At 34.6% G+C, this 17,598-nt stretch overlaps 1 protein-coding gene and 1 long non-coding RNA gene across 3 annotated transcripts; both read left to right on the top strand.

Annotated features, from left to right (window-relative positions):
* Nucleotides 1-371: 371 nt before the first annotated feature.
* Nucleotides 372-7,651, top strand: LOC113780999 (protein FLOWERING LOCUS T-like). 2 transcript variants are annotated; one of them, XM_027326818.1, is made up of 5 exons: nt 372-387; nt 2,920-3,104; nt 3,682-3,743; nt 6,150-6,190; nt 7,428-7,651. In XM_027326818.1, exons 1-5 carry the CDS (start codon nt 372-374, stop codon nt 7,649-7,651), a joined length of 528 nt encoding a protein of 175 aa, XP_027182619.1. The 2 variants fall into 2 exon arrangements, with proteins under 2 accessions (XP_027182619.1, XP_027182620.1); XM_027326819.1 differs by lacking the exon at nt 372-387 and having other exon boundaries at nt 2,907-3,104.
* Nucleotides 7,652-14,552: 6,901 nt separating this feature from the next.
* LOC113779246 lies at nt 14,553-17,245 on the top strand. The gene is made up of 3 exons (XR_003469455.1): nt 14,553-14,713; nt 15,030-15,265; nt 16,939-17,245. It is a non-coding gene; the product is annotated as an uncharacterized LOC113779246 (long non-coding RNA).
* The last annotated feature ends 353 nt before the right edge of the window (nt 17,246-17,598 follow it).

Here is a 17,598-nt window from a genome sequence, read left to right as displayed (position 1 = left end):
AGAAAATGTAAATTACATCATTGAGAAAACATATTCCAAATATACCCATAGGACTGGTTGCACTTGACAGGATGCAATTCTTCTTCCTTTTGAATGGCTTTGACATATTTCATGTCAATAAATTAAATTTTATATAGTAATCTTTACTTGATTAGTATATGTAAAGTTCTGGTTTATAGTAATTTATGCACAATATGCATTCTTTAGGAGAGCATGTAGATCTAAATGCGATATGATGGTGACTAAGTTCAACAACTTCAAAAAGTTTAGGAGCGAAAATGGATTTCCTCAAGATGTTTAGGGACCATAGTGCAATTATAATAAAAGATCACAACCAAGAGGACCAAAACCCGGCAGAAGTTCCATGATTGATGTCCATAAATATCCTTTTCATTTCGAAGGTATATTTTTCTATCCTTTCTTCTTCTCCTTCTGGATACGAATATGGAAAGTAGAATCATTAAAGGACAAAGTCGCTCTTGAATTTTCTACGAGTTGAAGATATTATATTCATTATATTATGGAATCGCACCTAATTTACAAAACCTGATTCTAAATCCTGATTATGGTATATCTAAGGAATTCTACTAAACCAGTTGCCTTCTCCTGTATACTTCCAATGTCTTAGAGACCCCCCGGGGGTGGGGGCTCCAACTTTGTTTTTATCTATATTCTTACTTTTAGTGCAAGTGGAGAGTTGGATGGAGGAGGAAAAATGGGAGAAGGATTTCAATATTCTCCCTACCAATCTAGTATTTTAATGGTTTATAAATGGCCATAGGAAGAGCCAACAATTAAGAAGCTCCATTATGTTTCGATTATCAGTAATCTGTTTTGCACCACTTTTTAGTGAGCTGATTTGCTTGGTAAACCATTTTTTTAAAATTCTTTCGCATTTGTGCTCTCTATTTCTTCCCTACAACCAATTAGTATAAAAAGAGAGAAACAATAATTGAGTTGAAAAAATGAGTGATTTTCCCTATTTATTTCGCTTCAACTTTGACCTACATCAGCCTTCCCTATCAACTTATCGCAATTGTCGAATTTGTCCCTTGCGCTCTTGATCATTTTTTCAGCTTCCCATTCCTGTAGTTTCTGTGATCAAATGTAAAAAATTTGTTAACCTAATGCGTCATCTTCAATGTTTTGTTTTCTCCGCTTTTCTTTTTATGTTGTTTTTCTTTCTCTTTCACTTTCTCTTTCCTCCTCCTCCCTTCAGAGAAATTTCTAAAATTATGATGATTTTTAAAAAAATTCTACAAAGGGGGCATTTTTTGTATGGGATTCCGTTCGGGGGTCTTCGCATTCAGCAAATGCGAGCTCAAGGAACTCGCATTTGCTGAATGCGAGGTCTCCCTGAATTTTCCTAGCATTCAAATCAAAAAAAAAAAGAAAAAGAAAAACAGACCTCGCATTTGTTAAATGCGAGGTTCTCGCCCAGGCAACTCATTCAACCCGTAGCTCTCTTACAAACCCAGCTGCAAAGTTCCTCTTTTTTCTCTTAGTTTCTCCTCTGCTTTCTTTTCTTTCCTGCTCCAGCTCATCCTTTCCAACCCTCCGAAAGCTTCTTGCTTCCACTCTTCCCTTTTCCCCCCATTTCACTCTTGCTCTTTGTCTTCCTCAGTCCCTCAAACTCTCAGCCCAGTTCTTGGCATCCATGGTAATTGTTTGCTGCATTTTTATGGCCAGAATTTGAGCCGTTTGATGCTCTTAATTCTAGAATATTCTTGGCATCTTCTGGTGAGTGAGGTGGAATTGTGTATTGGTAATCTTGGAGAAAAAAGAAAAATGAAGAAAAATCCCATTTGTTGCTTCTCATTTTGCAACCGCGAGGTCTTGTACTTCATGCTGGTTCTTGTACCAGCAAATGGAGCAAGAAGATTGAGTACCTCGCATTTCTTGAATGCGAGGTATCTCAGCTCGCATTTGGAGAATGCGAACTTTTTTTTCTTTTTTTCTGAAAAACACTTACCTCGCATTTGTGAAATGCGAGGTACCTGAACTCGCATTTCACAAATGCGAAGATCACATTTGTGGAACCAACTTCACAAATCACCCCCTTTGTAGAATAACTTTTTTTTTTCATCACAATTTAAGAATTTTCTCCTCCCTTTATTTGAAACCCTAGAAGTTCAATATTTGGCTGGACAGCAATAGCAACTTCACTTGAACAGCTTAGTAGCCTAAACCAGTCCTACAAGTTAGAATCCTCTTCACTGGATTTCTCTCCACTAATCTATCCATTTATTTATATTTAAATTAGTAAAAAAAAAATTTAAATCATCCAATTGTGTTATTACTTTTCTTTTAATCTCTAGATCAACATACTAAAAAGTAATATTTTTTTTGAGAATATTTTAGCACTCAATTTTATTGGGGTGTAATGGAAAGGAGCCTACTACCTAGTCCTACCGGCGTAAGAGAATAAGTATTAAGAAAGGCAGTATCTTTTCACAGACGTGCATGTGAGATATTGATCTGCACTGGGTGCAAAATAATTATTTTGGTGATAAATTTCGTCCGTAGTTGTCCATTTCCAAAGATTTTGGAGAACAGCATGCATTTTATATTTTACAGTTATCTTTAGGTATCTGACATTGGATCTTGAAAAAATCCCACATGACACTCTTGGGATGTTCATTTCTTAAACCATATCAACTAACACTAACCTAAACGACAAAAAAACAAATGAAAATTCTTGGAAAACGTGAAAAAGTTAAGATTCTTATGAAGAAAAGGGCCATTGATACCTGGAACCAACTAGTCGTGAAACGCTACAAATAATGAAAGACCTTCAGCACATCCATAACACTTCACCCCTTCACTAGCTAGTTCACTTCCCTCCTCATAACTAGTAGCAAGTTGCAGGATTTGGCCCCTCTTTTTTGGGCGGTCTAACAGAGACTATGCCTAGTGGTGGAGACCCTCTAGAGGTTGGACGTGTGATCGGGGACGTTTTGGACCCCTTCACAAGGTCCATAAGCCTTAGAGTGATCTACGGTGGCAGAGTAGTGATTAGTGGCAGTGAACTCAGAGCCTCCCAGGTTGAGAGTCAGCCTAGGGTTGAGATAGGAGGTGACGATTTTCGTACCTTCTATACTTTGGTAAGTAAAATCGATCATTATCATCACTATTAATGCTTATTTTGGTCAGTTTCCACGAGCCATTATTCCATTCCAAAGTTTCGTTCCGGGATGAGATCCATAGTAGAGTTCGATGATTCCATTCACAACATCATATATACTCGATTGCATTGATTGTTTTCATGCATAAGGGCACAGGATTACGAGGTAACAAAGATTGAAAATTCGTCATATATGCCATCATTCCATTAACAACATCATATATACTGGATTGAATTGGTTGTCTTCATGCATAAGGGTACTGGATTGCGAGGTAAGAAAGATTGAAAATTCGCCAGAAAACCTTCCTATTTTTACTATCCCATCATGTAGAATTGGAACATATATAGTTTCTTCCTCTTTGGAATTAATCAATGAAAGTCCTAGGAGTGTAGTATTTTTCTTTTTTCTTTGGTCTGGTTCTATTTGTTGCTTGAACGAGTAATCCAGCCTGGCTAAGCTAGGAATCAATAGTTCAGGTGGAAGGTGTTCCTTTTTGGGTTTTATTCTTTCGTCATGAAGACATGTTTGACAACGTTTTTGATTGTTGTTTATGAAGGTGATGGTGGACCCTGATGCTCCAAGTCCGAGTGATCCAAACCTTAGGGAATATCTCTACTGGTTTGTACTCACATGGCTTCTGTATCTCTGTCTTTACATATACGTCTTGTACATGCGCCACTTGTTCATGCAGCTCGAGATGGGCTACTAGCTAGGATTTGTAATCTTGGGTGTTTAGAAACATCAAAATATTTCCGATCAAAACTATTTCTACTTTCTAGTATACTATTGCATTGCAACTCAAAGGCAAAAAAAGAAGAAGAAAGAGTGAAAAAATGGAGTAGGGGTTTAGGATGAATTATGTGACAGTATTTTAGTTAGCACCAATGATAGAAAATTGTTTTAGTTTGTTAGACAGTGAGCAATAAATTTAGTTTATTAGGTAGTAATTAAATATTAGAAAGACGTTATTTCCGTAGCAATATATGTTTTGGTACATAACATAATAGGACGCAAGAAACTTTGTAATTCCTTGCAACCTTTTAATTACTTATAGGTGCATGCGTAAGTTCATAATTTACAATTTAACGGTGATAAAAATAAATGTTTTTCTAAACTCAATACTTAAATGAAGATATTCCCCTAGTCAGCAAGGGCACATTTACAAATTAGTTGATAGAATTGAATCTTTCATTTGAATTTCCATACCTAAAACTATCGACTTTCTTTGGCTAGTGGGGGCACGATTAGTGGATATGACACAATCTTGAAAATTTCGATTGAAAAATGGTGAGCAGAGACAAGAGAATTTGGTTGGGCTAAAGTCTAAACCATATTTGTGAATTTCCATATATATATATATATATATGACCAAAAGAAACAAAAGGGTTAGATATGCCCAAAATATACATATAATGACAGATAGTAGGTACGTGATCTAGTCAAATTGAAGTCCAAATACTGCTGAAAGATTGACCATGAATTTTAAAATCACAGCATGATGTCGGTATCGTTGGGGATCGTATACATTATGGGAACAAAGAACTGTAGCCCATGTTGCCATCGTTGTCGCTATATGAATATTCGTGAACGAGACCCTTCTTTAAGGCAAGCAAGTTTTTGTTTTTAAAATTTTTATTTGAAATCTATGCAAGCATAGGCTGCTGTTGTTTTAACGGATGATTTATCCTTCAGGGAAATAAACATTTCTTGGTCATGATTATTCTTGGTTCTCTTGACTAACAATTTTCAATCCAGCTTTCATATTCCTTCGTCCAGCTAATTATTACTTTATTGTGATGCTTGGACAAAAATCAACTCAATGATTCAAAAGAATTTCATTTAAATTGTTATAGCTTCATATTTGTAGGTCTAGTAGAACAATTCCATATGGATTGCCATTTTTTTTAAAAAAAAAACTGCTTTTATTTTTGGATCTATAGTAACAATTTTAAAACACACACAATCTCAAATACAACTTAACAAAAAAATTAAAAAATAAATCTTACCACATTTCTTTTCCATGCACCATGCACCACGCACCATAACCCATCACCATCGCCACCTCTCCACTCCTCCTCCACCTCCACCTCCACCTCCATGACCACAGTCCCTCCCTCTCCTCTATCCTCTCTCTTCCTTTCCCTCCCCGTCCTTCCTCCTCCCTCTTCTTCCCCTTTCCCTCCGATCCCTCCCCCGCAACCCCTTCCCCTCCCTTCCCTCCTGATCTGTTGTGATCAGGTCTAATCATAGGTCCAACCAAATTTGTTCTTGGGCAATTGTGGCCCACAACCAGATCATGAGGGAAAGGATCGGAGGGATTATAGGAGAGGAGAAGGGAGGATGAAGAGGGTGGAGGAAGAGGAAAGGGAAGGAAGGAATAGAAGAGAGGAGGAGGGAGGGAGGAAAGAGGTGGCGGCGGCAACCGGTGGTGGTGAGTGGTGATCAATTTTTAAAAAATATCAAAAAATTTTAATTCTAAAAATATTTCAAAAAACATTCTCAAAAACACTCTAAAAAACACTCCTAAAAACATCTAACCATCTATAATAAAAGTTTGTCACATATACCATTACAATAAAATTTTTTAGAAGCACTTCAATTCACTTAATCCACATGAAGCTAAAAGTATAGTACTTTAGAGCCCAGACTAGGTATCTATTTTCCAAGGTGGAGATGCGAGTTCACAAAGATTCCTTAAAGTGCTTTAATGTAGAATATATTTCTCTTTCCACCTTTCCGAAAGTGGACTAAGATAGAAACTTTGAGTATCTTTGCTTTTAGTTATAAATCTCTTGCGGGCTTATTGAATTGGCATTTAGAATGAATTAATCATGGGGCTTTCCAGTATCATATTATCCTGAAATTAGAACATTGCTAATTTATGTTCCCATGATTAGTTCTTCAAATTTCTTCTTGAAAAGATCATGGATTAAGACTAAGCCTATGTAGGGTGAGCATGCATGCATAGTCATCATTCTTGATTTCATGGTTCATTTAGTTATGATGTTGGCAAACCATTCACAGGTTGGTCACTGACATTCCAGCCACCACAGGTCCATTATTTGGTGAGTGTTTCTATTTGTTAAATTTAGCGTATATTTCTTATTATTTCTCTCATCTTGGTGAGTGTCTCTGCAACCTTGATTTCATGTCGAAGATGCTTTGGCAGATGAAATAGTGATTCACCTGATCTGCGCATGCTTACTAGTGGTAAGACCAAAATGCACGAATATAGAGAAAAACAATAAAGTCCAAATTTGATAAAGTTAACCAACTGGTTTAGCCCAATTGGTCGGGGTCAACCTTAAGGTGCTGACGCTGCCAAGATCGGGGCTCGTGACCTTGAAACGAAATAAATATTTTTCTCACTATATGTGGATTGTTGTTTTCATCACTACCAAAACCTTGACACTTGGTGGGGTAGGAGGTGACAAATGTGGCAGGTCACTTCAAGTAACTATTAGACGAGTTCACTCGTCTGAATCGGTAGGTGATTCAATCTCGTTCGATTTCTCTGAGGGTTTCTTTAGGTTCTCTCTCTCCCATGGTATAGAATAAATGTAGGATCTATCGTCTTAGACAAAAAAAAAAAGGCTGTTGTTTTCATCATAATATAGGTTACTTGCAATATTAATCAGATGTAATCATTTGACGACTCATCTAAATTGGGTTGTAATTCAATTTGTGAGGATTATAAGTGCAATGTTCATATTTTTCAGTCAAAATATTATTGATTAATTTAACACACGAATCAAACATTGGAGTCTAAAACTATATTTCTCCCTTTATGTTAAATGTAGTTAGTGAAAGGATGTCTTAGTCAAGAGACTCAAGATACATGCGAATCATCATCCAAGAAAATATTATTAGTATATGAAACAAATTTTTAGAATGCTGTGACTTAATTAGGGACTGATCAAACCCATAAATCCTCACCTCCTATACTATTCAACTAACAGGAGACGAGGATCTGAAGAGTTCTACTAGAATGTTATTTAGTCAATAAGTTGCAATGTGGATTGTGAAACTTGGATGCGTGAATAAGTTCCTTGGCATGCTGCTTCCACTAGAGGCTTGGATGGAAAGGGCATTTTCCATGCCTAAATTAATGTCTGAGGGCTTCAATTTTTAGTGTCTACAAGCGCCAATGCTATGACAATGTTACCATGTACTAAATGAAAATGATATCAAATAAATATTGGCAGTCATCAAAAACTAGAATAAAAAGAACAACGGGTATGCCATAATTTTGCCAGTCTTGTGTGCATTGACGAAATAACTGTATTTTGGTGATGACTGTAGGCCGGGAAATTGTGTGCTATGAGAGTCCACGGCCATCTGTGGGAATCCACCGCTTAATTTTTGTACTTTTCCGGCAGCTTGGGCGGCAGATAGTCTATGCACCAGGGTGGCGCCAGAATTTCAGCACCAGGGACTTTGCTGAGCTGTACAATCTAGGCTTGCCTGTTGCAGCAGTTTACTTCAATTGCCAGAGGCAGAGTGGCAGTGGCGGCAGAAGGACATAAGGGCACATGAAAAAATAATTGCGTCCTACTACTGTTGATTAGTATTAGTTGGTGGTCTTAGAATCATATTAATAGTGATAAAAGATGGGGTAATCTCTTACTATGTAGGGGCAATGGATACCATATAATTTAGATTATATATTTTAGCTAGTACTACATATGCTATTTGTAATACTCAAGTACTAAATTGGGGGATTATTAGAAGTGAAACTTGAAGACGCAAAAAAACTAAGGGACTAGTGTGCAAGATAAAGATTTGTTGGAAGAATTTATGAAAATTACAGTTTTTGTCCCTAATGTTTGGCCACAATTGATCCCCAATATTTGGCCTATGTGCCAAATTGGTCACCAACAGTCCGACCAAAATAAGTCAGGTCTCCGAAGTTTGTGATTACAGGTAAATTTAGGACAATTAACAGAAATGAAACAATGACTGATGGTCAAGATTAAATTGCTGTTAGTCAATCATTTTGCCTTTGCACTTTTGGTCCCCAATGTTTTGATTTTGAATCATTTTATTTCGTAATTTTTAAATAGTGATATTAAGGGTTTTTAGCATGAATTGAAATACAAATTAAAATGAAATAGTATTAATTGGGCAATAAGAATTATAATTAAACTTCTTTTTCTTCTTCCTTTTCTTTTAATTTTTGTTTCATTTATTCATGCTAATAATAATACATCATATCTTTTTTTTTTCTTCTTATTCTATACTTTATGTTTTATTGTTTATTGGCATATTATCATCTTAGTTTATGAATAAAACATGCCAATCATAAATAAAATATAAAGCATTAGAAGAAAAAGAGAATTCTAATTTTATAATCTAAGTTTATTACAGTCACTACTACAAAAAGATTTGATGAAACGGTATTCCCTATTTCATGCCTATTATCCTATTGGATTGCTATCATGGGTTTTTCTTAGGCCAGTAGAGGCATGTGGAGCCCGGCGGAGGCACATGCCTCCACTGGCTAAAGAGTAGATCCGCTAGTGGATTAGACACAGCCTGCCGAGTCTTGAATTAAAGGTAAAAATGCTGAGCGGCGTTAAGAGTTTGGTGGGCTAGACGAAATTGTGATCTTGAAAACAAAGACTTCTACACAAATTTGAATTGGTACCTTCTAATGTTTTAGATTTGAGGAAACTGCCGACGTTTCTGTAAAATCACGCTAGATAGCCTAAACCAAGTAAGGGATGGATATATATGCACAAAATCTAGAAATAATGACAGATATTAGACAGTTAGTTTTGTCACATCTAAGCTATAAATACAATTGTTGGTTAAGGTTGAAAGATGAACAAGTTTGAATAGTAATTTGTGTTTAATAAACTTTTAAGTCCAGCTCAATTAATATAGAAGTAAAATTTATATGTAAAAAATTCAAACTACTCAAACTCGACTTAGGTTTAACTTGATAAAAGTCGGTTCTAACTCGATTTGAGATATAAACAAATCAAATTTAAATAAATTTTAAATTTATCAAAATAATCAAATAAATTTGAACACTACAGTTTTCAAATTACTTAGATTCATTTACAGTCCTATTGCTGATTATAAATTCTTTGTAATATGAGGGGATGATATTATGGGAACAAAGAAATGTAGCCCATGTTGTGGTTGTGGTTGTCGTCATTGTTGTATGAATATTCAAGAATGAGACCCTTCTTTCTTTCTCAGCTTCTGCAAAAATATTCCGTCATAGAATCACAACCTCTAAAACCACTCTTTTTTTTCATTCCAAATGTCAAAACTGCTAAGCCATTCTATGGTCCCTATTTGTCCACTACGGATTGAGCCAAATTCTAGTGGCTATGGTAACTTAAAATTTTATTTTATTTAATTTGTCATTGTGATTTTTTTTTTTGAGGCTACTGTTATGAGTGGCTGAGGCAAGCAAGTCTTCGTCTTTTAACTTTTTGAGGCTGCTATATGAGTGGCTTAGGATGCTATAATTTTAATGTTTAATTTATCCTTCAAGGAAATAAACATTTCTTGGTCATGATTTTTCTTGGATCTCTTGACTAGCAGTTTTGCAATACTTCTCTTTGCAACTTAATTAGCCATCAGCATCTGGCCTTAATATTTATGCGTTGAACTACATTTTACTTTATTGTGATGTTTGGATAATAATTAACTCATTGATTTAAAAGAATTTGATTTGAATTGTCATACGAGTGGAATTTATTAATGAGATAGCTTTAGTGAAGGACGAATATACATAGATCCTCTAAATCACATAGCTGTGTGACAAAATGTTTATACTTGATCTTAACATTTTTTTGTTTATACTTCATTTTTTGTAGGTCTAGTAGAAAAAGGGTATATTAGGAACCTAGGGCCCCGACTAGGATTCTATATTGGGAAAATGACCTGTTTCACCCCTCACATTTCGTAAAAATATTCTTTTCGTCCCTCACATTTAAAACGAAGCAAATTGGTTCTCCACATTTAAAAATCCAAACTTTTACATCTTAAAAATAAACTCTCAGCTGTGAATCAAATCATCTAACAACCCGATTACAAATTTTGGGAGTAAAATTGATAGATTACTCGCAAACACATATTTCCAACAAATAAATTAAAGCAATTAAAAAATCTTAATTAAAACTCATTTGCTTCTTCAAAAGAACGAAATAGTGCTAAAGCTCTCAAGCACTAAACCTTTAGTGCAACAAAACTGAGGAATATGTCTAAGGGAGCAGTACTATACTGGTCTGATATCTAGTTCTGGATTGTTTGTCAAGCATAGAGCTTTGAAGGAATTTTGTGGGGGAAAAATGCCGGATGTTGGCATTGGAACTCCAACGCTTCATGACCAGTTGCTTATCTCCCAATGCAAGGTTTTGTTGCACTAAGGGTTTAGTGCTTGAGAGGTTTAGCACTATTTCGTTCTTTTGAAGAAGCAAATGGGTTTTAATTAAGATTTTTTAATTGTTTTAATTTATTTGTTGGAAATATGTTTTTGCAAGTGATTTATCAATTCCATCCCCAAAATTTGTAATCGGGTTGTTAGATGGTTTGATTCACAACTGAGAGTTTATTTCTAGAATGTAAAAGTTTGGGTTTTTAAATGTGAAGGACCAATTTGCTTCGTTTTAAATGTGAGAGATGAAAAAAATATTTTTACGAAATGTGAGGGATAAAACAGGTTATTTTCTCCTCTATATTTCAAGGTGTACAAGAGAGTAGACAAAGTTTTCTTGAATGGCTTTAATGTAGAATAAATTTCTTCTTTCGCCTTTCACAAAGTGGACAAAGATAGAAATTTAGATTGTTTTTGCTGTTAGTTATAAATTTCTTGCTGATTTACTGAATTGTCTTAATTTTGTAATGAATTAATCATGAGGTTTTCCGGATTTATATTGCCTTGAAAATTGAAAATTTCTAATTCATGTTCTCATGATTAGTAATTCAAATATCTTCAATAATTGTGGAGAAGGAACTCCTTCACAGAGTATTCCAATTATTATCAAGGCTGAATCACAAATTCCATGCCTGATGATTTTTTTTTTTTGATGCACATGCCTGATGATTCAATTTCAAATTTCATCTTGAAACTGCGTGTATAGTGTGCTCACTTGAGCACTTTACAAGGTGGCTTCTAAGTTATAAGGATCTTATTGTGCTGATATGAACGGCTTTTAGGAATTTTGTAAGTACTTTTTATTATTTTTTTATAGAAAAAATTATTTCATTCAAACAAATATGCACTAATGACAGAAAATACATCAAACAAACATAACATGCATACATATAGATCTGAAATCAATAGTTATAACAGATCTAAGAAAACAATAAAAATAAAGATAAAGTTGATACTCCTATATATCTTCCATCTAGATGAATCACTGTAACCTAATACATCAGTGTATGTCTGCTGGCAATCGGATCTATTTAAAACTAGTTCAAATTCAAAGAGAAATTTGGATATGATAATAATGGAGAAATTGTAAATCTGAAAAACTAGATTCTAGATCTACAAAATCTCAAATTTCACAAAGATAAAAATCTAAAAATCCCTCACAAGAAAAAACACAGAAGAGAATAAAACTTTTACTAGAACAATTTAAAAGAGAAGAAACTTTCACTAGGAAATCTTAGGATATAAGAATCTCTCTTTAAGAAATTTTAGAAGAGAATTTATTCAAATAAGAAAAATCAAAACTATAAAAGAGTACTCCTTCTCATACGAAAAGACCAGCTTTAATGTTTTTTTTTTGATACCAAGAGTATGACAAGTATTTGCGTGTTAAAAGAAAAATATATTCTTGAGTTTTATCTACTAGATTGTGCATATGACCAAAATAACACATAACTAGCCTTTCCACCTTATAGTTTGTTAGGGGTTATGAAACATATTTATCATATATAGAATTCAATTCATGTGTTATCTAATCTTAAATTCTTATTTATTTGAGATCTAGGAGACCATATTGGTCTAAATTCTCAAATAAGAGACCAACAATGAAAAGCCAAAGTTCTTTTTAACTAAAGCTTATTTGATTTCCACTGTTAGCCATTGCTAATATCTGGTTAGTTGTCTTAATTAGACAAAAATAAGAAATTTTGAGTATCAAAATTATTTTGATAATAATATTATGAATCAGATTGGCATAGAAGCCAAACATTGACAACTAAAACTGCAGTTCGTTCCTTTTCTTGAAATGTACTTAGCAAAAGGATATCTTAGTCAATCAATATGTGAATCATATTAATTCCTAAAGAAATGTCATTAGTATTTGAATATAAAATGTTCGAATGCTATCATTTGACGAGGGTCTGATGACGCCTATGATTCCTCACCTTCAGCACTATTCAACCAACAAAAGACGATGATCCTGAAGAATTGTGCTAGTACTTTATTTAGTTAATAAGTTGCATCATGGGTTGAGAAATTGGTTGCGTGAATAGTTGCTCAGGAATGCTGCTCCCACTTGAGGCTTGGATCAAATAGGTCATTTTCCTGTCCAAGTAAATGTCTGGTGGCTTCAATGTTTTAGCGTTTACGGGCACCAATATTGTGAAAACTTATTACCAAATCAAAATGATATCAAATAAAAATTGTTACTCATAAAAAACTAGAAGAAGAAACAAAGACGGGTGAGCCATAATTTTGCCAGTACTGTATGCATTGAAGAAATAACTTGCATTTTGGTGATGATTGTAGGCCAAGAAATTGTGTGCTACGAGACTCCACGGCCATCGACTGGGATCCACTGCATAATTTTCGTGCTTTTCCAACAGCTTGGGCAGCAGACAGTATGCACCGAGGCCGCGCCAGAACTTCAACAATAGGGACTTTGCTGAACTTTACAATCTAGGTTTGCCTGTTGCAGCAGTTTACTACAATTGCCAGAGGCAGAGTGGTACTAGAGGCAGAAGAAGATAAAGGGCAATGCCATCTATACATTTACTGTTATATGTTACTCGTCAAATATTAGTACGAAAGTGCACACATGGAGACATGTATCATACTACCCTTGGTTAGTACTACATGGTGTGGACCAAAAAAAAAAGGATTTTACTGTATGATGATGTTTTAAGGTCATGGACTTACATAGATCTTCATTAATAGTGAGAAATTATACCATTGTATTGCATCTTGGTGCATATAGTGGGCTAATCTCCATTTGGCATGGGGAATTGCTACTATATAGTAATATAAATTATCTATTTTAGCCGGTACTATGTATGCAATGGGTACGCAAGAACACTAAAGTTGACGATGGTCGACATAGTTTAACTTTAATTGGAAAAGTTAATTTGTATGCCGTCTTATAGTCGAGTGATTAGAAGAAATTTGTATGATTTTAGTAGTACGGTAGTTGTCTTGATTTTCTTTTTCTTTCCTGATCTGTACATGCGTACAGACGAATTTGTTGTGTGTGTATTTGGATTGGCTTGAGATTCTACGTTTCTGGAGTGCACAATTTTGCTATTCAAGTTATGCCAAAAAACCACAAGCATAAATAATCAAGTGGTGGTACATTAAGCAAAGAATGACAAGGACTATTGATCACTTGCCATAAGTGTCAAAAATTATTTATTGAATTCTCAAAACTATAGCAGCGGAGTTCAGGTAATAGTGAAACTTTTATTTTTTTTTTCTTCTAAGTTGAATCAATGGAATGAACTGGAAGAAATCAAGAGGAATTTACTAACAAAATTAAGAAAGCAATATTAAAAACAAATAATATAATCAACAAGTGAAAATCAAGCCAAGAATTTGAAGGGTTTCACTCTGATTGATCATTAACTCCTAGAGATCTAGCCTTTTGATAGGTCATAATTTGTTGCTAAATTTATAATTATTCTTCCCTTGATTTTAGGCAAATATTGTTTTAACTGTCGGATTCTACTTATATTTGGTATTTGGTGTTAATTGTAGGAAAAGGAGCAAAACGTGATTAAAAATGGCAATTTTTCTGTTAATTTGATGGTGGTACGTTCGGGACCTACATTCAAGACCAGAAAGTCGGGATTGATATTAGGCAGTTTTCCAATCCAAGTCAAATTTCGAGTTTTATAGGTACTGGAACTTCCCTATTTGTTTTGGACATTATTTCTGATTAGTGAGAAAGAGATTGAGTGATAATAGGAAACCATTCATTCATTAGTTAACTTATCAACCTATATAGTAAAAGCGCGAATGGTGATTGTTAAGGGTGGTGATTGTTTTGCTGACGTGGCTGGGTTTTATTGGCTGGAATTTGGTCGTCAATCACGTGGGACTCGCGTGCCAAAAATTTTGTTTTAGGGCTTCCCTTGTTTTCTTTCCCCTCATTCATGTCCGCCGCTTCGTTGCTCTCCAGAGCTCCTCTCCTCTCCCCTTCCATTTTTCTTTTCTTTTCTTTTCTTTGTTCCTTTGTTCCTTTTTGTTGTTTTTATTTGGTCCTTTTTTCTCTGTTTTTCCTTCCCGTTTCCCCCCTCCCCCCTTTTTCCTTTCTTCTCTTTCCTTTTTTTTCAATTATATGATTCTAACTGATTTTTTTCCCTTGTTAGAATTGGTCTGGATATGAAGCTACTAAACGCATGAGACACAGAAATCATCTTAATTGGTAAGCTCCAATATTTCCCCAAAGTTTTACAGTTTCCTTTATTCAAGAAAGAAAGACATTTTTCCTGCTAAGATTTGTTAATCTTTCGATTAATAACCCAGAGGTCTGAAATACTATTTTTTCATCTCCTTCTTTGAGCAAACAAAGAAAGCTGTAGTAAAATCTTCATCCAAAAGCAGCGAAAGTCAGAAGTATTTATAAACCCAGAGATCTGCTGTTTTTTATTTTCTTGTTGAGTATGCTTTTGAGTTTGTAGGTGAAATATTAGAAATCTGCTTTCCTACCCGTAGTATGTTTTTTATTTTCTTCTGCTTAGATCTTGCAGGTGAAATATTAGAAATCTCTGGGTTTTCAGTTCCCTCGCAGCTGAAGCGCGGCCAGTTTATTCGAGCAAAGAGGCTAATTTTTCCGAGAAAAGCGCAGGCGAGTCCAACGAAGGTTTCTGCATCTTCGGATGATAATGGAAGCCCTCCCAAATCCTTTGATTACGATCTCATCATTATTGGCGCTGGCGTCAGTGGTCATGGAGCTGCACTGCATGCCGTAAAAAAGGTTCCAAACATTAATTCCATGGATTATTTTTTTTTGCTTTTAAAATGTCGGATTTTATGTGTTTTTGTGCTTTTGCTTATTCCTTTTCCGTTGTATAGTGTTTTGAGCTAAAATTTCAACTGAGTGATTGCACAGACGTCGCAAGCTTTGAAGTTTGAGCACATTAAAGTTGATTTTTTATTATTGCTGTATTTGTGGTGTCATTTAAGCTTAGGAACCAAGCCATAAATAAGTTATCTCATCTGTTGGCTTTGGTTTTTAGTGCAAAAGTTTCATGCTTTTCAGTTTATGCTGTACTATACTACTTGATCATTTGGAGTCTTGGAGCTCAAAATCAAGATTGCATTGGTTATCACTCGAGATGTTATATGCTCAAATTTCCCAGCTCTTGTTTAGTTGTTGCTTGGGATTTTCGAAATAACTTAAATTGTCAATTTTCTTTGTTTCTTTTTCATGTCTCCGCCATTGTCAATTTCCAATGGAATTGAACTTATTTCATCTTTTGATGACTTTAGTTTGAAGTTTTTAATTATAGTTTTGAATAATTTTCAACTAATTGTGGGAAAGGAGGTTAAAGTGGCAAAATTTGTTAGATTGGTTGGTAGATAACACTTTGGCCACAAATGCTGTTATGAAAGGTGTATGTTTACCAAAAAACCTATTATTTAGAAGAAAAAATCCCTAGATCTCTTTTCCTTCTTTGACCATATAGTTTTGGATTCATGGGTTGTTTAAATCTTAGCACAATGTCTTTGGCTACAAACTTGGTGATTATCTTTGTGTAACATTTTACAGCCTTCTTTTTTGCTACTTGTTTCCATTTTGCATATGAACAATTTATTTTTGCTCCTGTTTATTTTTGTTAACTTTTGGGTTGAATTTTATAGGGGTAATGCTTCGTTTAGTACCAGTCAGTCTAAGCCCAAGCTTTGGCCTTTTAGCATAGTTCAGCTTTAGACAAGTAAAGCTGTTTACACTTTATTTAAAAAAATATCTTAGTCAAATAGATGTGCTTGTATACTAATAATTAGTAGATGTCTTTGTTGATTATGTTTCTGTTAATTATGAGAAAATGATTAAGTTTCTGTTAATTGTCTTTTCTGCTATTTAGCTTGCGAACCATTTCTTTGTGTCCTTATTTGGCGTTAAATTAGATGGCTACCTGGCTCTTCATGATGGAATTAGGTATTAAAATTATCGGCATATAATAAAGCAAATAATGGCCTTCTACTACTTTTAAGGTGCTGATTCTAACCTTTTTTCTTTCACCTTTCAGTTTAATGTAACCATCTCTATGAATGGAATTTTTTTTTACAACAGTGTGTATATAATAATGTAATGGAAAATTGTTCATTTGTAGTTATTGCATGTTTTATATTGTAATTGAAGATTGTTCGTTTATTCTTTGGCCACACTGGTGCAGTATGCCCCGACCTATGAATTGTACAAAATCCTTTGCCCCATACTTTTGCCTTCAGGGATAATTATATGGAAAAAACTTGTCTGCCATATAGGTAATTGCATAGATAGGCGCTAATGATGATGTTCCTGTAAGTGAAAAAAGTTAGATTAAAATGGAAGTGACAATGATAAAAGAAAAAAATCTATGATATATTTTTGGAGAATATGGTAATTGTTACTAATATTTAACTATACGAAGTGGATTTTTGCAGTACCACTCAAGAATGCCTCTGCCATTTGATTAACAAAACTACGTGTTTATTTATGTGGGAAGCAGAATCGGCCACCCTTGAAGCTTTATCAAGATCAAAGCCTTGAAGCGTATGACCCTGGATACTAGATTTTGCACTAACTGTAGCTATCTGATCTTTGCATTACCTGCTGTATATGTATGTCAGCTCTTGATGCATTATATCTCACGCGGATGGTGTTATCATAATATTTTTATTTGGTTTAAAATCTTGTGTAACTGGATGAGTTATTTTGTGCCAAGAGTTTGACCATCCCTTTTGCTACTGATGTATTGAGAGGATAGAAGTATGGCCTATATTAATAATCCTCATCCTTTTTTGATCAAATGCAATTTATCCCACTAAGGTTGATACGTAAACACAGTCTCTTTTCATTAGATTTCTTGAAGTTATATGCTAATGAAAACCTTTTTAGTTATTGTACTACAAAGTAATGCATTTTTCGGTCTTTCGGTTATTTTGAAGTGTATGATTCTAATAACAAGGAAAAGGCTTGATGCACACTGTGCATTTCTTTTTTCTTCTTTTTCTTATATTCCTTTTTGAGCTGGAACAGCTTTGATGTGTAATGAGAACCTCTGGAATGCAGTCTACTGGTCGTAAGTTTCATAAATGCAGGCT

Source organism: Coffea eugenioides, chromosome 8 (assembly GCF_003713205.1).
Source record: "Coffea eugenioides isolate CCC68of chromosome 8, Ceug_1.0, whole genome shotgun sequence".
Lineage (NCBI taxonomy): Eukaryota > Viridiplantae > Streptophyta > Magnoliopsida > Gentianales > Rubiaceae > Coffea > Coffea eugenioides.
This window is presented reverse-complemented; position numbering and strand designations above follow the sequence as displayed.